Source organism: Danio aesculapii, chromosome 13 (genome assembly GCF_903798145.1).
Source record: "Danio aesculapii chromosome 13, fDanAes4.1, whole genome shotgun sequence".
Classification (NCBI taxonomy): Eukaryota; Metazoa; Chordata; class Actinopteri; order Cypriniformes; family Danionidae; genus Danio; species Danio aesculapii.
The window spans coordinates 41,257,836-41,282,996 of record NC_079447.1 but is presented as its reverse complement, the minus strand read 5'-3'; the positions used below and the strand labels follow the sequence as shown (position 1 = coordinate 41,282,996).

General features: G+C 34.8%; 2 protein-coding genes and 1 long non-coding RNA gene across 4 annotated transcripts in view; 1 reads left to right on the top strand and 2 right to left on the bottom strand.

Annotated features, from left to right (window-relative positions):
- Window positions 1–317: 317 nt before the first annotated feature.
- Window positions 318–1,786, top strand: LOC130240196 (uncharacterized). Its single transcript, XR_008838740.1, has 4 exons — window positions 318–662; window positions 1,332–1,365; window positions 1,547–1,602; window positions 1,687–1,786. It is a non-coding gene; the product is annotated as an uncharacterized LOC130240196 (long non-coding RNA).
- A 3,595-nt stretch (window positions 1,787–5,381) lies between these two features.
- On the bottom strand, window positions 5,382–7,498 carry apcs (amyloid P component, serum). The gene is made up of 2 exons (XM_056471411.1): window positions 7,424–7,498; window positions 5,382–6,084 (listed from the first exon to the last, which is right to left on the bottom strand). Exons 1-2 carry the CDS (start codon window positions 7,479–7,481, stop codon window positions 5,417–5,419), a joined length of 726 nt encoding a protein of 241 aa, XP_056327386.1. The 5' UTR covers window positions 7,482–7,498; the 3' UTR covers window positions 5,382–5,416.
- A 5,546-nt stretch (window positions 7,499–13,044) lies between these two features.
- Window positions 13,045–25,161, bottom strand: part of gfra1a (gdnf family receptor alpha 1a) — a 139,376-nt gene continuing 127,259 nt past the window's right edge. For both annotated transcript variants that reach the window (XM_056471152.1, XM_056471153.1), the window contains 3 exons: window positions 21,842–22,047; window positions 16,944–16,988; window positions 13,045–13,726 (listed from right to left, as the gene is read on the bottom strand). In XM_056471152.1, the coding sequence (XP_056327127.1) occupies window positions 13,583–13,726; window positions 16,944–16,988; window positions 21,842–22,047 (395 nt within the window). In that variant the 3' untranslated portion in view covers window positions 13,045–13,582. The remainder of the gene's footprint in view (window positions 13,727–16,943; window positions 16,989–21,841; window positions 22,048–25,161) is intronic.

Here is a 25,161-nt window from a genome sequence, read left to right as displayed (position 1 = left end):
TTACTAGATTAGCTATTTTCAGTTTCCTAGTTCCTTTTAATAACTATTAATAATTTGTAGATATAATTTGTAAAGTGGGCGTTATGCTCTTAAAGAGCGGGCGCGCCATTTCAAATGATGCACTGAGAGAGCGAGAGCGCGCTCAGTGTTGCCAGATTGGGCGGTTTTGAATTTGATCGTGTACTTGCAACGCTTACAACGGCTGTGATCTCCCAAGGACACGACATCCTCGCCCCGCTCCTCAACTTTTAAACAGGTTATAATATTCTCCAGATTTTTGGGCAGTTTTTTGGTTTTCAGCGGGTTTTAGAGCTGTTTTGGGTTGGAATCAGTCAGCTACATCTGGCAACACTGCGTGGCGCAATCCATTCAAATAGATGTAACGTTAACACAGCAGTAGATCTACATTTTAAGAAAAGAAAACGAAACCTTTTTAGCCGCATTACAAATACAGTAGTTACCGTTGAACTTTAGTGGCACTTGTTGTGACGAAAATATGCGTGTTTTAAAAAAAGATTAATTTAAGAAGTAACCTGAAGCAGGTGAGGAGATCAGCTGTGGTCCGCCGTCGGCGAGCGGCTCATGACCAGACCAGTCGCTTTTTTCCACGATCGCCGGGACGTTTACAACATTTTAAAGCAGTTTCAGCTCAAAATGGACCCGTGAGTGTCGTTAGTAATTTAGGATTTCGATGCGATTACGATTCGTGTCACCGTATGAGGCAGATACATATTTACACATGATGCTAAAGGGTGCTTATGCTAACAATCCCTATGAAACTAAAAGTTAAACTTGTGAAAATGCGAGAGAGATTTAAGAACACAGACAAGTCATATATTGTAAAAATCGCAATATATATTATTTGTCTTTTCTTCATGCCGTTTTGGAGAATTATTCCAGTGTTAACGTTACGTTTACCCCAATGGAGTGTTTTTGTATTGCTGTAATGACAAATAAATCTGACCAGACGCGACTGAATATGTGTGACGGATACGTTAGTGATGAAATGGTAGCTGTTAATTTATGATGACTCGTATAACCAAGCACAGAAACATCCCTTTGTTAGCTCAATGTCACACAATGGCATCAACAAGCCTTTGTTATAAGCAAAGTTTCTGTTAAGAAACTTTAAAAGTATAAACGGGCTTTGCCAATTCTGTTTGTTTGCACTTTTAAAGAAGGTTTCACTTATTTAAGGCAAATACTTTTGAACAATTACAGTGTTGTTTGGATTGTAGCACACAATTAGAGTATTGTGATACATATTTTTGCATGGTATTTGGTTTGTAATATCGTTATACCCTTTATTAATTTTTTCTTTTTTATTTCAGACTACCAGTTTGTGAGCTGATATGCAGTGGAAATGTAAGTGTTGCACCTGCACATCAGAAAAGAGTGCACAACTTTTTAAACACTATTAAAATGTTACATATGTTGCTAAATGGCTTTGCATTGTATCATTGCATGTGTTTCTGATTACTGTTTTCTTTGTTTTAAAATTTTGCTTAGCCATGTCAATAACACTTCACGTTTTTGTGCACGACAGTGACATCCAGAAGGAAGTCATAAAGGAAACACCAGCTGATACAAGTGCTGCAGAGGGTTTGTTTCCTTTTCAAAACTTTGTGTAATTTTGTGAAATTGTGTGTTTGAATGTTATTAACGACGAATAATGTTTTTGATTAGATCTTTGCAGAATTCACTTTAATATTAGGATGAGATTTAAGATCCGAGTTCAACGCTGCATTGGACACACACTGCTCGTTTGATTGAAATTTTCAAAAAGAGGAGGAAATTGCAGAAGAAAACTAGATGAGATTTTGATGAGAACAAATTTATTCAAAGGTATTTTTGGGACATCATCTTTGAATTATAATTTGCATTTGATTGTTTCCACTGGGCTATAATGCATGTCTAACTTATGTCTGTCTTTACTTTTTCACAGTCATCTGATGTAATGCTTGTCCGCACAGCAGTTCTTCCGGGTCTTTCAGTACTTTTGAGGGATGGGTCTAAAGATTTTTTCTGGATGTGTTTTGTAAGTAATATTATTGTTTCTGCTTTCTTAGACTGGAAATGAAGCAGTCATTCTAGTTTCAGTCATTTCCAATTTTATAAAAAAATAAATAAATAAAACAAATGCAATTAATGTAAGTATTTGAAAGAGGGATGTTTTATTATGGCGTTTGGAGCAAGAGCAATGCCATGTTGCAAATACAGCAACTTGTGACGTCACAGGGTCAGTTAGCTTCATAGGCCAGTGAAGTAATGAATGCATTTGTTTCATTTTTAAACACACTTGTTTTGAAAAAGAGGAATATTAGCTTGAAAAATAAAGTTTTTAATAAGTGTAATAGCTATGTAATATGTTGAGAGTAATGTAATTTCTGTTGGAAGAACCTGCTGGATTAAGATGTAAAAAGATAGTGTTAAAAGCCAAAAAGTCAAAAGATGCTCCGTATAATAGCCAACCCTGTGAAGTCACCTGCTGTGGGATTGTAGATGGGTGCACCCTTGCTCCAAAAGCCATAGTAAAACATCCCTTTTCTCTAAAATAAATATTTATTAATAAATAAAAAATCAGTGTGCTAAATAATGCAAACTTGACTGACTGCTTAAATCTAGCAAAACCAAGTGCATTCATGAATCGGTTCTCGGTTTATTATAATTTTTTCCCTCAAAATATATTGATTTTGTAGCACCAAATGGTCTCTCACACATTTGCATTTAGTTTCTTGAAAATGTTTAAAAGGTACTTTTAATTCAGTTTGTTATTACATTACAGTGTTTCTTTAATTTAAAAAATGTAAAGTTCCTATAGAATAGTGGCATGTTTTAAGGTTGGAGCAAACAATATTTGGTATATGGAGGAGTAGGAGCTAGGGTGTCACGATACTGGAATTTGGTACCAATTGATGCAGAAATTTTCAAAAACATTAAGCACTGTTGAGCACATTTTTAAACAGCACTGTTTTGCCATTGTGTTCACATGCTCAACAGAAATGACACTTAACAGTGCTCAAACATTAGCAGGAAATGGATGTTTTTTTTAGATTTCAATATCGATTGGTACCAAATTCCATTATCATGACAACAGGAACAGTACAAGCAAATCTATTACATTGGTCTACATTGAAGGAGTAGCAAAGCAAGGCGTTCTTATAAGAAGCATTTGAATGTAGTTAATTTATTGTACACTATGGACACTGAGTGAAGCCTCCTGCAGCTGCTGGACAGTCATTATTTTTGACTGACTTTGCTTGTTGGTCTTGGGGGAAAAAATAGATCCTGAAAAAAAAGTGCTTGATTTTAATTAAGTTGTGAATGTGTGTAGATTTAAATAGTCATGTTAATAAGCAACGAGTTAATAGAGTAATTGGTCCCTATACTAAAGTGTTACCAAATTCAGCACAAGGAATTGTAATTTTTTCACATATGCTTTTGGTCTCCTGGCCACTACATGCTTTATTAGTGTCATTTAGAATATCAAACTTTAGTTATTTTTCTTTCTCTTTTCATAGGATGTGGATGTAGAGTCTGACTTCAGTGCAGTAGATGTTGGCCTGCTGATTGTCTTGTGTGAAGATATCTAAAGGACCTCAATGTGGGCCATTATACTGGAAGGAAAAGTGGTTATGGATGATGTCCCTACTTTGGCACACGCAGTAGGTCTGCTTTTTTGCTTTGATTTACGCACTGAATTCGGACTACCCAAAGACTACAAGCAACGTATTTACTCAACGTGTGTTGCTTTCGCTGGGAGGGAAGCTTAATGTGTTTTTTTTTTTTCTGCGAGTGCCTATATGCTGCTGTGTTTAATGTTTAAAGGTTCTGTTAAAGGATTTTCAAACATTTAAAAAAAACATTGTTTTGTTTGTTTGCTTTTGCCATGTTGCTGTTTGCAGTGTTACATTCAGAATTGCAGCATTTTGGTGTTTAAAACACATTTTTTTTACCAAAAAAATGTATTGTGATTCATAGGGTTGTCAAAAGTATTGAGTTTGGTACCAATCGGTACTGAAATTTTAAAGTTGCGATTTACAGCTAACATTGCAAGAACTGATTGGCCATTGTGTTCACATGCTCAACAGATATGACTGATTGGCTATGAAGTTCATCGTTTTTACCATTCTTCACCTCTGTTAACCAGGTGCAAAGATACAAAGACACTGGATTATTTCAAAGCACTGTCAATCAGTCGATCCATCAGCAGATAGCTCATATGTCAGCTTATAGACAGATCAGCTGATCGACATGGCTTTGAAATGCTTCAGTGTCTGTGTAACTTTGTTTGGACTGTGCATGTGAACACAGTGGCCAATCAGCTGTGTTTAAGAACAAGATCAGTAGCGCTCAAATATTGGTGGTAAATGGATGTTTTTAATATTTCAGTATTGATTTATACCAAAATTCAGTACTGGTACCAAACTCAATTCTTTTGACAATAGTAATGTGATATTTTCTGTAGGAAAATCTAAACTTCACAGTCTAAAAAAATCAGCTTTAAAGCTAAATATCTGTTCCTCTGTGAGTGTCTACATGCTGCCATGTTTAAAGGTGCTGGTGCAATGGCATGTTTAATTACACTAATTTAAGTATCTTTTTTTCCCCAAGTATTTAATTTTATATATATATATATATATATATATATATATATATATATATATATATATATATATATATATATATATATATATATATATATATATATATATATATATATATATATATATATATATATGAGAGAGAGAGATTTTCAAACATTTTAGTAAGCTTGGGGGTTGTGCTTTTTTTTTTATTATATTTTTGTCTGCATTGCTGTTACAGCACTTTAGAACAGGTTTTTACAAAAATGTGTACAAGTGTATTGTCATGCTAAAATATCATGTTTATTGTGAAACTGCTCTTTTTGTAAAATAAAATGTTTACATTTAAGACCTGTATAATGTCATTACTTGTAAGTTGAACTTTATATTTTATGTTCAGTTTAATTGAAGAAAATGTGGAAACCGATTGCACGTAGTTTCTTTAGTTGACTTTACTTAAAATGGTGGATTAAAACAATGTTGACACTACTAGCATTTAAGATGTTAACTGAACATGGTATAACAGTATTAGTTAAATAGAGTTAATAAAGTAATCTTACTATAAAACCCTAAGTAAGGTTACTAAATATTCAAGAGTACGTTAACTAGAATTTTCTAGTAAACTAACTTGATTTTTACCAGTTAGTTTACTTTAGAAGTTTTAGGTTTCTTACTTTAAAGCAATAATAAACTAAACTTAAGATTTCCTTGTAAGTTTATATTGCAAAAATAAGGCAATCGGTTTCCAAACTTTTTTTAAGTAAACTGAACATGTTAGAATTTACAGTGTTCATTTCTCATGTTACAATACAATGCAGTACAAAGGTGTATTATGGTTGCTCTTCTTTGACTTTGAAGGTTACCTGATGCTTTTCATTGATTTCTGCAGACCCAAAAATGGTGTACATCAGATTGTGCCAGTTGATATAATCACCAAGTTTGTATTTGCTCTTTGCCTCCATGTAGGTCTTAATCTGATTGATGGTTAGGACTTGATTGTGCATATGCACATCTGATATGAAACCTGTGAAGGTTTTGGACAGGTGAAAGGCACTGTGAACTTTGGTCTGACACTGGCCGAGTGATATGACAGGCTCTCCTTTAAAAGCTTGCTTAGGGCCTACAACCCTCTTAATGCTGGCTACTTCATTCACAAACATCTGCGCAAGAGCATTTTTGACATCCCATGTAACACAAATTGTGTTCCACTGATTCAGATTTAATGGCAAACCATTGAACTGGACCAGAGAGTTATGAATGACCAACTGGTATTGTTTGGTGTCAACAAACCACAATAAGGAAATGTCTCGAGGATTGGATGGTGTGGCAATTGAAAACAGACATGGGTTGGAGCTCTCTGGATCAGGGTAGAATCTCAAACACACAGTAAATTCAGTCTGAGTCATGGATTCATTGGGATGGAGCTTCACCCAGGTGTTGGTGCTCAGTTCCGGGAACACAATGACCTTCTCCCTCAAGCATTTTCGTTCTGGTTGTTCTGTTTTTCACAAGATAACATGTATTTTCAACACTTAAGGAATTACAGATCTTTTTTTTTAATAATATGAGCTGATATTTGTGTTTTATAGAGTTATTCATGCAAATGGAAATTTTGTCATCACTTACAGTTTGACACACTAAATCTATTATAAATTTGTTTATCCTCGAAACACAAATGGAAGTGTACAAATCTGAAAATATTTCTACATTGAGAAAAATGATGCTTCAAAAGGTTAATTAAGAAATTAAATAAGAACAATTAAATAGCATTAATTGCGCAGATCAGTCTTCTGAAGGGATGAACATTATTCACATATGACCTATTCACATATAACATGACTGAACAATCTTTACATTGTTCATATTGGTCAGGGAAGGCATGTTTTGCTTAGACATGCATGCCTGACAAGTGATAACCAATGAGATTAAGTTCTATGCCCCCATAAAAAACAATGATCCAACAGTGCATGTTTGAAGCATCAGAGTTTGGGGTTGAATACTACTGGATAAAGTAGTTCGATCAGGATTTTTGCAATTGATACCAACTGCTTATTTTCAGGCATTCAAGCTTTATGCAAGAGACATGTACGCTCTCTGCTGACAGACTAGATGCTAGTTTAGTGCAAGTTACAAGATGCAAAAGCTCCCATTAAAATCACTGAAACTCCTCAATGAATGTCTAACTCACAGTACTGTACTTCACCACTTTTCAGTTTTTGATAAGAGAATTCTGTCAGTAAAAGTGCAGAACGCTGATTGGCTGTGCAACTGATAATTTATTTTTATTATTATTATTATTATTATTATTATTATTATTATTATTATTATTATTATTAGTGTTTTTTTTACACTTGGCATTACATAGCTTTAATAGTTTACAACATTTTTCTTTTGCCCCTGAATTTATGATGCATTTTTGTACATTTTGTTGTCGTTTTGTACTCAAGCCCTTTTCTCTCCTTCATCCTGACATTCTACATTGTCAAATTACAATTGGTTTGTGAAGTAATTGCAAATTAACTACAAACTGAGCACTGAATTTGACTATCAATGTATCGATGTTGATGAATCCAGTGAACAGACTTCTAATGGGAATTAAAATCTCTGATATTTGATAAAAAATACATGCATTTGTTTTCTAAAGACCTAAAGAATGACATAGAGATGAGTAAAAGATGCCACAGTGTTCATTTTGAGGTGAAATAACACACACAGATAAAATGATGTGATAAAAGCAGTCCAAATTGTTGTTTTTCTTAGACCCTTTTCTCTGTAGCATTAATTAAGCGTTCTCTATCACTTAAAAAGTATATTGTTGTTACACTGCAAGTACTTACGAGACAATGCCAGACCACAACAGACAATAAAGATAACATATGACGCAAGCCTCCTCATGTTCCTTTTGGGTTGAGTCGAGCAGCAGAGAAGTACCTGGTCTCTTCACTCTCCTCTTTTTATATTGCACTGATGAGGTGAGGGGATGTCATGTTAATGCTGATTCATCAGTTTAGTCACACGCATAGATAAGGAGTAGAGTTTCACAATTTGGCAAAAAAATATATATGGCAGTTCCAGTTTTCACTGACATGATAAACTTTTCACCTCACATGAAAATTTGTCAATAGAGCTGCATGCTGCTGAGACATTCAGACAAAATAACAGACCTAAATCTGCTGCCAATTAAAGAGTAATTGTTTTAAAGAGCACATAGTTTACCTCTTTTTTATGATGTAATATTAATATTATGGTTCTTCTGAGTGTGCCAGTTTAGGTTCAGTTCAAAACACAATTCAGATTTTTTTATTATAATGTGTTAAAAAGTGTCATGTTGGGGGTGTGTCCACAGATCGCTGATTTGGGGGTGTGTTGCTTCACATGTAGATTAGTTTCGGCTTCCCGCCCAACGTAACAAGGGGGCGGAGCCATGAGGTCACCCGCTCTGTGTTTGGGCAGACTGAGAGAAGGAGCAGGGGTGAGAGGATCAGCTATCAGTCGTACATATACGACTCGGACACAGACCAAGCAGAGAGTACAAAATCATTTGTGTCTTTGTATAGTTTTACAGCCAACTGTGTGCTAGTTTCAAGTACCGAGCTTGTACACCAAGACTAATAACCACGCACACTGAATTAACTTTGACTGAGGCACCGGATGTGTCGCTCAAAGCCGTGACACGGCACACCAGACACTCTCTGTGGCGCGGCAGAAACATGAAGTGTCCCGAATTGTCGCGCCGTTGTGTGTACCCTGATAGAAACCTATGTTTAGAATTCTAAAACGCATGGCACAGCGTCAGGTGTAGCAGCACCTAGTTAAGATCACAGGGAGCTTCTGTGATCGCGAGAAATGCAAAAGGCTGAAGTATAAGGTAGACTCAATGAGAAGTACACATGTTTGCAAACCTACCTAAAGATACAACCAATAATTCCGATTAGAGCCATAATGTGGAGAATATTGATCTTGTGTTGAGCCCAATGAGCCTTGCATCTAAAAATAGAGCTAGGGTGTTCCTTTAGTGATATTGCTTTGACTCACGCTAAAAATGGCGGACGTGAATCAACAAACTGAGGATATGATGACGCGCCTGTCAATCAATTTTGGTGGGCGGGGGGACCGCTCTCCTACGTAAAGTTGCGGTCGATCTGAAAACCGCTCCAATTGGTCCACCGTTTTTTATGTTGTTAAATTGAAAAAAAAGCACTGGGTGTGCTAATATCACCCCAATATGACGGTCTATACATCATATACAGTATGCACATATGTCTGTCCAAACAGCTTGAAAAGTAGATTTTTTACCATAGGTGCCCTTTAAGACTGTTCACTCTTTGACTCACTCTTTACAAAAACCAAGACAGCAAGTATTATAGGTTCTTTGATTTGTACTGTGGTCTCTTAGGTACTGGGAAAAGCAAGAATTTTTCACCCTTTATGAAAATTGCAACCCAGGCTCATTTCGAAAAGATAGCCCTATATACAGTACATTTCTGGAGATCGCAAAATATGTCTCAGTAGGTATGTTTTTATTTTATTTATTTATTTATTTATGCTGTTTTTGATTTCGTGAATCCACCAGAGGCTGCTGTGTACGCTTTTTGAGATCTCAAATTTTTCTCGCGAGTGCCATCTTGCCTGCTCTTCTCTCGTAAATCCACCAGAGGGTGCTGTCGGCTGACTGACTGACCAATCGCCCCACCCAACCACTTCCCTAAACCCAACTAACAGTGTTTTGAAAAACAAAAGCCCTCGCAGCATCCTGATTTTTACCACATTTTACCACATTCCTACCCTGTTATTTAATTGTCTTACCTGCTTTCTGAAACTGTACTTAACCAGACTCGAACCCTGTACTGCAGTCAACTCATCTCTGCATCTCAAGTCCACCGACATAAGCTGCGAGCCACTTGACAGACTGGCGAGAAAAGCTGTCCATACGGAGGTAAGTGGTCATCTGCTAGTTTAAATACAGCAAGCTCATAAAACAACTAAATTATTGTTTTGGAAATGATTTATGTGAAGACCACAGAGGGCATCAAATGGGTCAAGTGCTCATATCAAAGAACTTGCATATATCGCAATTTAAAAGAATCTTGACTTACTCCAAAAGTGCAAAGTGCAGTAGAACTAGCAGTTATATTATTAGTTTAGACAAATAAATACTCACATACTGTAACTAACAAATGGAGTTACATTGATTTTTACCCAACTATAAGGTACAAAAGTTTTTATTTTATTTTCCTGTGTAGTTTTGGGGTAGTGATAGTGGTCCTTATATGTATAATTGTATTGATCTGGTACTAATTGCAGTATTGTATTGCATTGACAACGTAAATGTTTATGGTTTTTTCATGCCTACCCCACACTCTGTTTCAATGGCCAAGGGGAAGGCTCTGAGTAGGTAAAAAAATGGAATTGGGCCTAAATCCAGAAGATCGGTGCCAACATCTCCAAGACATTTGGAGGTACACAAGGTACTTACCTGCAAAGATACAGTATTGTAAAAATATTTAGGCACTTGTGAAAAATGCTGTTTATTCTTTAAAAAAAATGCCATGTGTAGTATTTAATTATCAGTTAATTTATATTAATTATATTAAATCAACATATGCTTTGGCTTTTTAAATCTGCTTTTGTCCAATACATGTACACCTTGAACATGGTTTTCAGGTAGCTTTGCAACACCAAAAATAATGATTGCGTTTTCACAGTTTATTTGCTATAGTTTAGTAAATGCTAATAAAAAAGACTTCATCATAGTTAAACTCTAGTAACAAATTAATCTTGATTATTTAAGACAACTTCAAAAGTAAAAAGCAAAAACGGATTAATAAATAAATGTATTAATTAAAATGATTACAAATAATTCAGACAACTATTAGTATGACAATGTGTACACAGCTATTAATAGTTTGCTGCTTCATGCTTACACTGTGTCCTACAGTGTGATGTATGGCACTGTGGTTTAAACGTGCGATTTTAATGGTATTTTACCGTGTTAAAAGGAGTTTTTATCCTAACTATCTGCGACGGGAATGCTCCAAATTTCAATTTTAGAAACAATTTCTTCACAAACATTTTTTTTAGATTTTTTTTTTCTACTGGCACAACGTCACTACAGAACTTCCCATAACTTCAAAACACTACAGAACTTCCCATTCCAATGAAGCATAAACTACAATGACAATGATCGCCTCAGGTAATGATTAATTGCTTCATTTAGAGTTAAATAATATTTATTGACATAAATGACATGTATTGCCAAACTACTGGATGGAGCAGAAGATAGTTTACCTCAGATCTTGAAAATTAAATTATCTATTGCAAATGGTTGGAAAAAAAATATATGGGTGTGACTCCTTCCAAACCAACAACATCAGTCACTCAGTAACCTATACACTCTTAATAAAATTAAAATTAATATGTATTCATTTTATTATCACTCTCACCAATTGGAGTGCAGTGAATGGTATTTAAATGTTTCTGTCATTGTGTTTGGTGCAGACAGCCAAATAGCTTGTCGTTGGAATATTGTCGCATCGCATGAAGTTAGGACACCTGATGTTGGCCTCAACGAGAGCATGCAAGTATTCTGATGCTGTCAATCAAGTTCATGTAAACCAAAACTTCAGTATTTTCAATATTATATAACAGTGAATAACAAGTGAATAATTTTATTAGCAATTTTATTTTCAATAATTGGACAGCTCGTAAAGCAAAGTCTACTTTTTTATCTTATGCATCATTTTCCTAAATTCAAAATGAAACACCCATCACAAGAAGAGACCACAACAACAGTGAATGAGTCAACATTTTTTTAATCATTGTCATAGAATACTTTTTACATTTTCACAAGCTAAGGAGAAATGTGACAGATTATGGGGGAAGTCTTTGTGTTTGCTTTGTAAAAGCTCTGGAGCAATAAGATGCGCATGTAGAGAAATATAGCTTTTACAATATGGGAAATGTCCTGCTCCCATCTGAAACACACAGGCACTCTGTTGTGTTCAAAGCCCAAAACGCTTGACCATCACAGAATGGCTGTGTAGAATCCACAATTTACTGCGTCCTATAACCTTTATTGCATTTCCATCACTCATGCTTGTATTTTTAGTTTTCTATTTAAATGTTCATACTTTTAAAGTTCCTTTTCTGCTTTTTGGCAAAAAAGACAACGTTACAATAAATAAACAAACCCATAATGCAAAAAGATACAAAAATAAGAGATTTCTTTTCCTTTTTTGGATTACCATAAAACAGTAACATAGTGTTATAGCAAATAAATGGCTGTTGTACATTTCCTTCACGTGGGATATTACAGGACAGCAATTATTACAGATGTAAGTCTTCAGTTTGGACTGTAATCTCTAAACAAAAATATATACTGTTTATATATATTGTATATAGTTCCTGAAAAAAGCAATAAATCCTCATCCAATATGATAATACGTACATTGTACAACCAGATCTCAATTCAAATATAGCAGGCTCTATAGACGTAGCTCATGTAGAAGTGTGTGTGTGTATATATATAATGTTTGTGTTGCTTTATGTAGCACTTAAAATGTCCTGTAAATAACATGGAGTACAACAATACATTATTATCATTTTTTCTTTTGTTTAAAATGCCACATGATCCAAAGCAGCATGTCATAGACTCTTTTAACATGTACCGCTGAGGTGGTTAAACTGCACATGCCTCATACTGACATATATAAGACTTCTGGGTATTTAAAATAACGAAATAAAAGAACTCTCACTGATTTAAAATAATTGTGATGCAGGTTCACTTACTGTATACTTGCTCTTCCTGTAACGTCTGTATAGACATACAGTACAGCAAAAGAACTGGCTACATGATTAGTTTGCATGTTTGGGGCGAAGTATGAAAATCCCTGTCAAAGCAACATCAGAAAGGCAATATACAGTACAGCCAATACATACGCAGATACTGGTTGATTTAGCCTGGTGAGAGTTGATGTGCAATTTACAGATACTTGTATTTGAAACTGTTACTTGAATTATCATCTGCTTACATGACAAATGCTGCTTCATTAAATGTGTTCTATGCAATCTGCTGAGTTTGAAAACACCATTATTATGGACATACCCTGCCATTCAACCCTTAACCTCATCCATATGTTCACACAAACAGCATTGCACAATCACACACGCAACCACACCATGAAAAGCAAGAGCACAATTGTCAGACTCCTTGTGTTTTCTGATCTGTTGGTCATCCAGTTAGGCTGGGAACTCTTTCTTACTATGCTCCCCTCTAAGACCTTCTCACACTTTCACTGATTAAATGTTTTGAAAACATTTTTTGATATGTTTGACCTACAGATGGGCCAATGAAGCTATATATATATATATATATATATATATATATATATATATATATATATATATATATATATATATATATATATATATATATATATATATAAAAGAAACTACACAAGAGAAGCACAATCAGTGAGAATCCATTTTTCACCAAAACATGAACCAAAACAAAGCAAAAAAGATCACAAAAGACAGTCTGTTGAAATTATATCTCGTTCTACAATGTCTTAGGCTCACTTTTGCTGTGATTTTGTGTACCGATGACAACACACTGTATTGTCGAGTACAAATACGCACAGATAAGAATAATCTCTACTGCTGTGACAGGAGTCCTTATGGTTTCAGGCCCTCAAAATACCAGCGGTTGTGTAGACGGCACAATATCACATGGGAATGCCAAGGCTCTCTCGCGTTTTATTCACGTGTCATCTTCCGAAGCAAAATCAGGACGGAAGAGACAGACACTCGAGTACACAAGAACACTTCGCTTCGTTGCATCAACAACATCAAGGAAATCTCTTTAAAAAAAACAGAACATTGAGAGTAAGGAAGGGAAGGACTAACAGAGAGAAGTAGAGAGAGTACAACAGATTGACCAGGAACAGCGATTGACTTTGTACAAATTGTGTCTGTCCATGTTTTATGTTCTTAGGTGGCTACAACATCACTACGGTGAAGATGCAATGTAAGGAGGTAGCCAGTAGGAGCAGCAGAGAGCTAAGGCCTGATAGAGTCATCTGCCGAGGGGATGAGTTTTTGGAGATGGCATTGGAGGAGCTGGGGTCATCGATCTGGGGATCCTGGAGAAATGGGAACAGGTGAGAAAGTGGATAAGCATCTCGTTTCTGATTGCACTTCAAAAACATTTGTGCTATTTTGAAAGCAGCTGTGGCTTGCGAAAGGTGACATTTATCATTTGCATGATATACATTTCCAAAGCTTGGCAAAACAAAACATATACAGTATTGATTTTGAAGGCATTTAAATCAAAATAAAGAAATAAATTATATTAAATAAATAAATAATGTAGAAATAAATTGAACACTGTGTATATATACTGTGTATATATGCAACATTTCTGTTTTTTAAGTATATATTGTAAAATTAATAAAAAAAACTTGCATTTAATAATAGACAACAAATACATTAACATTTTTTGTTTTTTACATGTTAATATGGCCATATATCTCATTTATATATTAGATTGCATGTTATTGTGAGTGTTTTTTGTTTTTTTTAACAGTATTAGAAAAAATATATATATTTTAAATAATATTTGAAAAAATAAGGAACTGTCTTGTTTCAATTAAATATGAAAGTATTACAACTACAAAATCATATAACTCTTATTCATTAAACAAATCATAAATAATTAAATGCATAAAAAAAAAATCTATAATGTGGGAACCAATTATATAAACATGTATGATATATATAAAAAAGCATAGTTCGCAGATTTTATCTAAGCTGTTACTTCACCCCCTTAATGATCGTCATTTCTGAAAGTTTTATGTTTTTAAGTAGCATGGTTCAAGCAATGGATAGACAGTATTTGGGGAAAACTTGTCACTACATTTACTATGTTTATTTCCTTTATTTGGTGTTCAGTCTCAGGTTACGCTGTTGTTCAGACATTGCACCCCTGAATGACTGGAGTTTGACCTCATACACTGGAAAAAAAAAAGAATCATTGCAAATTTTTGCAAATATATGCTAAATTTAAAGGTTCAAGACACCCTGGAGTACTTTTTTGAAATTTTAACAGATTAGTGTGTGTGTGTTGAGCATCAGATAAGACAATGTTAGCACCGGTCAGCTTCAATTGTGGGGAAAATGGGATAATTTTGAGCTTTTTTCAGTTAATTTCATCTTCCGGGTTTAAAATAATTTTTGGGACGGGATCAAAATCGCTATATTATTCATAGCAGAGTTTTCTTATCCTATGAGAAGACCCTGCTTCTTAATTATTCATGAGAGCAGGTGCTTTTCCAAGGCAAGACAGACCTGCCAAGCTGTGAGACCCAATGACTGTGTGAGCCAGCTTTTGCGGATGGCAAGCAGTATTTAGCCGTTCATGAAGGATAGCAATGTTATGTGTTTGTTTCCAAGATTCACAGGGGGTGTTGCATGTTTTTTCCCCGCGAGGCTGTCAGGGCCGACACAGCAAAGCTGTTGGTTTGCAGCAAGCATTTTTGTCAGGAGAGCTGTACAAGGATGGTGGACTTTGTCTTTTATTAGTTGAGTTTGTTACCATTCAGAGACATATGTGTAAAATCATACAGATCACTGGCAGGGCTTATGGTTGAAATAGGCAGGCAAGAGACCTGCTGCACTGCTATCCACTGTGTCTGCATTCAGACACTGGGATTGAGGAGAGAAGTCCTCCTCATTTATAATGTTTACATGATTATCTTTATAATGATATAACAAATTGTGGTTATGTTTATATGAAATTACGAATAACGTGTAGCAGGGCATTAAATTACTGTTTATTTCTTTGCATTTTAACTTTGTAAACTATAAAAATGTGTGTCCTCACAGTTTGTGTCTCATTTTGTGAGCCAACTGACTTATTCGCTCCCCTTTATCTCCCCTTGCTCTGCTGGCCTCGCCCACTCCTCCCTCTGCTCGCAGCGCTCCACACCCATTATGAAGCGTTTTTTGAAAAAAATCTAAGGTAGACTTGAAACAAAAGAGGGGGGTTTCATGGCCCTTTGAACAAACAAATTATGTTGAACATTACTAAATTTCATTTATTTGCTTAAATTCAGCCCATGTAAATCGTTTACAACCACTAACCTTAAAAAATTTAGTAAATCCAATTAATCATTTTTTTATTGCTGGTGAAACTAGCTCATGGTTGAACAACTTTTATAGGGGTGCCAATAGCTGTGGCACACTTAACAAAGGCATGTTTTTTTTTGTTTGTTTGTTTTTGTTTTTGTCTTTTATAAAACTGTGGTGTGTTTGAGATTTTTATTAGGTAATTCATATAAGCCAAAAAAAAACATAATTAAGATATTTTTCCATAGCCTTTTTTGCTCACATTTACCAAGGGTGCCAATAATTGCCAACAATTTAGTGAAGGACACTGCATGTTTACCAGTAAAGAGTTTGGCAGACAAGTCAGAGAGTTCAGTTGATTTGTCAAAAGTTGACCTTTTTTCATTACATTTTAACTTAAGCTTTTGTAAGCGGAATCATTTGCACATGTGCTTCAAGGTTTTTGCTATAATGTTTAAAAAAAACAAAAAAACAAATTGGACTTTCATATCTGCTAATGTCCTGAAATGCTATAAAAGTGTCTTTTTGAGCTGTAAAACACATTTTCAGTTCAGTCAAATAATTACTAAATCCCATTATTTCCGAGTTACACCTAACATGGCTTCAGATGTTTGTGATTTTTAAAAGGCTCTATGGAAATTATTTGCTTTAAAGAGGTCCTCCATTTTTAGAGCTGTTTGGACCTGCCTCTGCAACCCTAAATGTCATTCTAGCATATAATGCAGCTTTTATTATGTATAATGACATTTAGTGAACTTTAAAAAGCAGAAGATAAGCAACGTTCACATTTCGCTGTTGCCCACTGCAAAGATCATGTGCAGACGGGGCAAGAAGGGCCCTCTAGTTTCAGGTCAAAGTTCAGCTGAAAGGGCCTAACGTGATGTGAGATAATAACTGCTTTGTCTTTGCTGTCTTTCATTATGATTCATACTTTTACTAACACTCGATATATATATATATATATATATATATATATATATATATATATATATATATATATATATATATATATATATATATATATACATATATATATATATATATATATATACATATATATATATATATATATATATATATATATATATATATATATATATATATATATATATATATATATATATGTATGTATGTATGTATGTATGTATATATACATATATATATATATATACATACTGTATATATAATGTAAATGTTGTCCTTGCATTACAATTAGTATGTTCGTGTACTTACCACACATAACACATCTATTGTGTTGTTTGTCTTCTTCTTCTGAGCCTAAAAAAGAAAAAGAAAGATCTAATAAATCAGTTGGATCTAAATGAATTAATAGCCTCTTGAACCAAGAAAACACTTGACAAACATCCTTTTATGTCATGGTACATTGCTGCAGGAGGATCCACACTAGATAATCAATAGCAAAACACTCGGACTGCTGTTTATACTGTAGCTGCAATCTAATAGCATTTAATTGCACTGTAATAATATTGTGCTTCATAAATGCTACTGACATTTTTTAAATCAATTTTCTTCACACAGAATTTGAGTTTAATTATAGAATAAATGCAAAGTCAAGTTGTTATTATTAATCATGGCAGTAGGTCACTGCAAGATTCTCATTTTGAGAATTGAGTTTGAATTCTCATGAAAGATTTGTAGCTATTAGTTTTTGTGTTTGATTAGTACATGAAGATTGTTTTGCACCAAATATGATGTGTTTCCTTTGAATTATTTGTGAATATAAGTAGTGAACATAAATTCTAATACATGTTTTTGTATACAGTACATATATATGGTTACAATAAGTAATACAATAAGTCATTAATAATGATTTTTTGAAATATAGAAAATCAAACTAAAATACTGTATTATATATAGTTTATTGGTAGATGATTATTAATTACATCTTTATTTATTTCTCATGAATGATCACAAAATATTTTTAGTAAGTACTTTTTTAGTAACACTTTTTAGTAAGGGTGTGATTATGACTGTCATCACATGCCATTAGCTCAGTTATGTCATTTTAAATGCAAAGATGACATTGTTTGAGATGATTATATAATATTACCAAGAGAACAAATTCTGTCAGTGTTTTTATCATGACAACTTGATATTATCAAGACAACATAACTTGTCATAAATCTGTCATAAACATGATTTATGACAGCATCATTACAATTTTTATTGACCTCAACTACAGCCGTACCAACTGAAACTGTCTGTACCAACTGATGTGTTGACTGTGTTATTAAATTAGTCTGTTTGTTCCACTGACAAAAAGTGACCAGGAAAAATATTCATGACACAATATGACAATCATGTTTATGACAGATTTATGACAGGTTATGTTGTCTTGGTAATATCAAGTTGCCATGACAGAAACACTGAAAAGTTGTGATGTATTTGTTTATAACAAGTTATCATAACAAAGACATCTAAAAAAATTATTCATATTCATGAAAGATCTCTGGGCTCCGTGTGAACTTATGTTCAAAATATGTAATAAAATATACTAAATATATGAGAAACACTCTGCTTAGTATGCTGTCAGTGAGTTTTTTTTTTTGTTGTTGTTTTTTTTTGCTATTAGTGTGCCATATCTTGCACTTCGTGAACATTTTTCTTCAAAGTAATTAAAACAACACATGACGTGTACAGAGAACAATTATACAGCTAGTTTTTTTTTTTTATTACACATGACGTGTCATGTCATGATTATAATTGTCTTATGAACACTGCAAGAAAAGCGCTACTCTTAGTTTGTCTTCTCTAGAATAGGCTTTATTGACTACTGTAAGCTGTACAATACTAGACTTATTTAAATAAATTTTGTCAAAGAAGTAAATGAAGACTTTTGGAGTTGTCTTACGGTTAGCATGCAGAAAGTTTTAGTATGGATTTCACATCCTTAAGTGTGTGTGCTTGTTGTATAGGTATGTGTCTCTGAGGAAGTGTGCAGTAGTGGTGATATAGGAGACCTGGTGACAAGTATAATGAATGGATTCCTGTGTGTTGGCGGTTTGGTGTCCTCATGAAACTAGCCGACTTGAATCTAAGCCAGAACCCAGCATGATTAAGCAGTGCCTCGGCCAGCATGAAACATTATAAACAACTGCATCTACACAGTAGCAAAAAGAAATATCAATGATTAATTTCTCCCAGAGCGGCCCTAGCACCCTTTAAACAGTTTCAAAATTGAAGAAATAAACCAGCAAAACAACAAGTGCAAGAAAAACTAGCCGGATAATTGTTCTCTGTGCACGTCAAGTGCTGTTTTAATTACATTGAAGCAAAAATGTTCCCGAAGTGCAGGATATGGCACACTAAACGCAAGAAAAAAAAAAAGAATAAGAAAAAGTCATGAAACTGGCCCTTAATCTCACTGACAGCATACTAAGCAGAGGGTTTCTCATATATTTTGTATATTTTATTACATATTTTGAATATGAGTTCACACTGAGCCCAGAGATCTTTCTAGTACGGCTTTCAATTATTTAGCAAACATGCCCAACACTTGTATTCTGACACACTTTTACACAAGACGAGGTATTACCATATGTCTCTCTGTTTTGAAGAAGATAATGCACATCTGGTTCTGTCGTTTTACCCTCGCGAAAACATGCAGCATCGAAAACCCTTTCTACCATATCACAAAATGGGACTTGCAAGCAATATGGCAGGTTTTAAACATCTCAGTTCCAAACAACAATTAGATCTACAACAGAGGCATTGGCATGCAGGAGTCGTCTCGCTAGTTTTCCTGGAGGTCAGTTGTGTGTTCTGCGATCATTTGTACCCGATGAAGAAAGACTGACAGATATATCCCATGAGTCTGTGCTCCCTCTCTCTGTTCTTTTCCTCATTTTCACATTGACAGCTGCTCCCCCTCAGAGGACTATACGTTTAGCAGCGAGGCTAATACAAAAACATGTAAACTCATTAACTTCGCTCTCAAAACCACTTTCTCCTGCTGCTGCTGTGCCACTCTCTGTTGGAGTGTATGAGTGTGAGATTGTGTGTATGGCCCTGTGACTGTGATTTTATATATTAGCATTGGCTCTAATTAAAAGAAAAATGGCTTATATGACCAACACTGACAGTCTTTGTTCATTTGTGTGTAGCTTCTCGGTACATTTATGCATTTGGCAATCTCCTTTATCCAAAGTGACTTGCATTGCATTCAAGGTTTACTTTTTTTCTTACTTTTCCTGGGAATTCAAGCCATGTCCTTGGTGTTGTTAATGTAATGTTTTGTTTGAGACACAAGAATAATTTCTTTACCAGATTTTTTGTCAAAGTTCAATAAAACTAACGTTGTTGGCATCAAACACAATTTAAAAATTATATTTAAACTTAAATGTTGTGAATATTATTTGGTTTTAATTTTTTTATATGTAAAGATATTTGTGTATTGTTGTACATCCTGTGTGTATTGTTGTACATCCTTTGCGTATTAAACAATGTATAAGCATTTGGACCTGCATAGGCACATAACTAACGTACTCGGCACTGCACTTTAGACCAGCTTTTAGTTTGTCAATGGCATGGTGTATTTCAGTTCTTCAAAATAGCAACGTGCCAACAATGCACTTCCTTTATAGACAGGCACACCCATGAGTCCACAAATTTGCGCAAATGGATTTACTATTTAAACAGCGTGGCACAAAATGTGAAAATTCGGGTTGTGCTGGTCTGAAAATAGCAACAAATCACGCCATACACGTCTTGCGCCTTATTGCGCCAGGTTTATGATGAGGCCTATGATAGGGCCACTATGTTTTGTATGGAAATATGGAAATCATGTGCGATATAATAACACTATAGATTAGGAAGCAGATATTTAATCATATATATAACATTATTAAAAAAATATATAAAAAATAATAGGCAAATCAAATTTTGTGAACCATAGATACAGAGTCGGGGGGATGTGTAGGTGTCCTGCAGAGACGAGTGGCATGCTGGAAATTACGAAAAGTGGGGGGACCGGGGGTTAAATTCCGGGAGTTTTCCAGGAGACGGAACAAAACGGGAGATGGGTCTGAAAAAGGGAGTGTTGGCAGGTATGTTTCATGGTAACATTTTTTTTTTAAAGTTCAATTCTCGCTTTTAACAAACCATTAACTATGACTTTTGCTTCAGTAAACTCATCATAATTCACTATTTACTTAGGAAGTAGTTTGGATTGGGCATTACATAGGATTAAGTATGTAGATTAAGATCATGCAGAATATGTCATTAATAAATTCTAATAAGCATTGTATATGTGTATACAAATAAGTAATATGTTAATAGTGAGAATTGGTCCCTAAACTGATGCGTTACTGATTTTATTATAAAACCATAACTGCATAAAGCAATGAATCTGCAAGAAAACAACTGTTTTGGCTTTAATATAGAGGCATTTTTATTGTTGTTTCAGATAACAATCAAATTTGTACAGTGCACAAACATATTTTGCATTGAGATGCTGTTTAAATGTACTAAATTCACAGAACTATCAGAGATTATAAGGCATATGCAGTTACTTTTGCTGCCAAACCTATTGAATATCCAGTTTGTAGAATATTCTCTTTCAGACACACATTTTTTAAGAGAGTGTTTCAATGTCTATGTTTCAACCTATCTATTTATATGCAAATTCTCAGATAATGCATAAAATGTGCACAAACATCAAGATGCCCATAAATATTAAAGATTTATGCACTCAATTGAGTTTTTTTTTTTTTAATAAGACATACATAAACTATAATGAAAACCCATTATTTGTTACTACTTGTTATTATGACTTGTCATGTAACAAAAACTCAGCAAATAAATAACCAAAGACCAAACCAATAGTTTAATCTCATTTCACAACACCTCAAATGAATGTTTAAATCATTTTCATAGCAAATCACAACAAATTAGGTGATAGCAAAGGAAATATGCTATGGAGTGAAAACCGTGCTTAGCAATAGTCTCTTTAATAAAGTACTATAGTTCACTTTTAAATCAAGTATACATTTACATTTTCCTCATCAAACCGGCATTTCCTGAGGCACATACATACAGTATATACATCCACCAAACCATCAATGCATACATGAAAGTTGAAGATGTATGTGATATGCAACAGTCCCACTGACCTGTATGTTACCACAGAACTGGTAGAGGGAGTTATCAGCCGGGTTGAGATGGTTGATGTGTGTGGCTGGCTCTATGGCGTTGGGTGATCTGTCTTTATCTTTGGCCCTCTGGGATGGTGTTGTCATAGAGGTGGTGGTTTGTACTGGAGGCATCGGATGCCACACGCTCACATCTGTCCCATTTCCAAACGCCTGGATTGCGTTACCTTTATACAAAGACCAAAGATAGTTTTTGTCATATACACTACTAAAAGAGAGATACAGTGAAATATATTAATGAATTATTTGGGTCAAACCAACTGGGGTTTTGTCTCCTATCTGCTGTCCAAAGCTCATGATGATAATCTGTGATGTATTTGTTATAATAGATATGCAAGATATGTGTTTGACTGTAAATCAGTGCTTACACTAGAGCTGCTCAGTTAAAAACTGTTAAAATCGATAAAACCGTTATTTACATGCAATCTTAATCCTAAATGAGAACAATGTGGAAAGTCTATTACAATTTTGACAAGTATGATAACAGCAACCATTCAAATCCTGTGTGCGCTGCCACTGAGAAGTAATCTTTATGTATAGATTAAAAAAAAAAACAACAGCTTCTGTCTTCAAACACCCAATGTTTTCAGTTAAACTGTCACAGAATTATTAAGATTTGGTCATTTGATATTTGAGTGTTTTGATTTTGTTCACTGTGTCATTTATAATCACATTCAGTTACTTCACACTTTAAAAGAAGATTGTATCAGCTACATTGTTACGCCATGCATTTGCCATTCATTGAATGATCTAATGAAGTTATTCATTCCCAAATGCAGCTTTGTCCAGAGATGAAATAAATGCAGACCAATATACTATATATGAACTGTATGAATGCATTATATCAACTGTATAAATTTTTTTGTATATGGGTGAAGGTTAAAAAAAGTATTAAGTATTTTAGATTTTCTATCACGTTCATTAATGTTGGCAACATCAGTCCTAGAGGGCCACATAATTTAGCTTTAACTTTAATCAAAGAAACCTGCCAGTAGCTTTCCAGTGACTTTGAGACATTGATTAGCTTGTTTGTGTGTGCTTAATTAGTGACAGAGCAAACCTCTGCAGGACAGAGGCTCTTTAGGACCGAAGTTGTACATGGATAATGAACCTGAGAGCATGCACAGCTTGCTCTGTATGCTATATGACGTTTCTATGTTTATAAAGACAAGCGCTATACATACACACAAAATCAATCTACAAGAACATCTACATAATGACCATCATCTTAATAATCTGTCTTTCTGGGATTTTTATAATCAGTTTTATAATCACTTTAATAGGAGCAACCATGTGTAGCATACAGATGAATGAGTTACAGCTAGGACGGTTATCACTAACTATTAAACTTGAACTATCAACATAGTCAAACAGTGCTGTTTGCTTTCACTTACTGTGTGATTGTTTGGAATTTGGGGCATATTTGCTTCTCCACATGTGAATGACTGGAAATTACTTGTATTTGTCCAAAATCTCAGTCAGACCCTCCCCAATGTTCAATGTTCACTTTATTTATAAAGCACGTGTTAATACAACAAGTTGACCACAGTGCTGTACAGAAACAATACAAAATAATAAAAAATATATGCCTTTAATTGCCTGAAACGATAAAAACCCTGTATAATAATAAAATTTACACTTTTTCACAACCATTTACACTCAACAGCACACAAATCGAATTTCAGATTCAACAAGACATTCACCAATCCACCCTTTCCCAGAACAAGAATCTGTCTAATATCAATATGTTAGTCTTAAGGTTATTTAGACACTAAATCTATCACTGAAATCTTTCAGTTATTTATATATAAAGGAGTATTTATACTGAGGGTTCACCTAAACACTTGCAAATATAAGAAAATAACAAATGGTAACCAACCCAAGCTCATTCTGAAAATGTACTGCTATATACATTACTGATAGCACCAAATCCGTCTGAGCTCCCGTTTTTTTGCCGTTTGTTTTTGCAAATCTACCACTGTGTATGCTTTTTTAGATTTTAAACTTCTCTCGTGAGTGCCATTTAGGCCTGCTCTTCGCGTGTAAATTCACCAGAGGCCGCTGTTGACTGACTGTCGACTGACTGACCAATCTACTGACCCACCCTCCTCTTTCCCTAAACCCAGCCAATAGTGTTTTCAAAAGCACTATTGTGTTTTCCGCCCACTTCCCTAAGTCCGACTGACAGTGTTTTAAAAAGCAATCCAGAAAGCGAAAAGCCCTCGCTTGATTTTTACCATGCTTTCAGAATTGACCACATTCTCACCCTATTTTTTACTTGTTTGATTTTTTCTGCCTGTAATTTTTAAGTGCTATTCAAGTCTTAATAAATTGGTTCATGTGGTTTGATCAGGGTTGGAGCTAAACTCTGTAGGAAGGTAGATCTCCAGCAACAGTGTTGAGCACCCCTGGCCTTAACCTAACTCTATGACTTACAGCAGGGGTGTCAAAACTCAGTCCTGGAGGGCCGGTGTCCTGCTGAGTTTAGCTCCAACTTGCTTCAACACACCTGCCTGGAAGTTTCCAGTATATGTAGTAAGAGCTTGATTAGCTGGTTCAGGTGTGTTTGATTAGGGTTGGAGCTAAATTATCCAGGATACCAGCCCTCCAGGACTGAGTTTGAACACCCCTGCCTTACAGAATAGGTCTCAAACTTGATTCCTGGTGAGCCGCAGCTCTACACCGTTTTGCTCCACAGCTGATCCAACTAATCAAGGTGTTCAAGACCACTAGAGACTATTAAGTAGGTGGGAGTTGGAGGTGGTAGGAGCTAAACTATGCAGAGCTGTGGCCCTGCAGGAATTTAGTTTGAGACCATTGCCTTACAGGACACTTAGGGACACAAAACAAAAGTTTCTGCTTTGTCAATTATGTTCAGAATCCTCAATAATTTATCATCTCCTTGTAATATTTGTCATACACATGTCATTATGCATGTGTCACAAAAACATGAACACACACACAGACATGCGTGTGCACACACACACAAAGAGAGAAAGATTCTAGAATAGGCATCTAAGACATACAAAATAAGCCGGTTACAACTGATTACATTTGTTTTATATGGCGTGTGCACTTAATAGGAGACAAATGGTCAGTGCAGTGAAAATATGCTTTCCATTGCTGTGAATAAAAACTGACTGCCACACAAACATGATCTAATTTGTTTCAGAGACATGAGCACATGTGACTCACATGTGCATAAACTACGTTTCAATTCTACACTTAATGGTGTATTTTAGAGTGGAAATGGTTTGACAATGTCAGTGTTACTTTAGCTC

Excerpts from the sequence above, each read along its gene's own strand:
- apcs (XM_056471411.1), bottom strand. The coding sequence starts at position 7,481 with ATGAGGAGGCTTGCGTCATATGTTATCTTTATTGTCTGTTGTGGTCTG. Across the intron at positions 6,085-7,423 it reads TTGTGGTCTGGCATTGTCTC|AACAACCAGAACGAAAATGC; the intron begins GTAAGTACTTGC and ends TGTGAAAAACAG.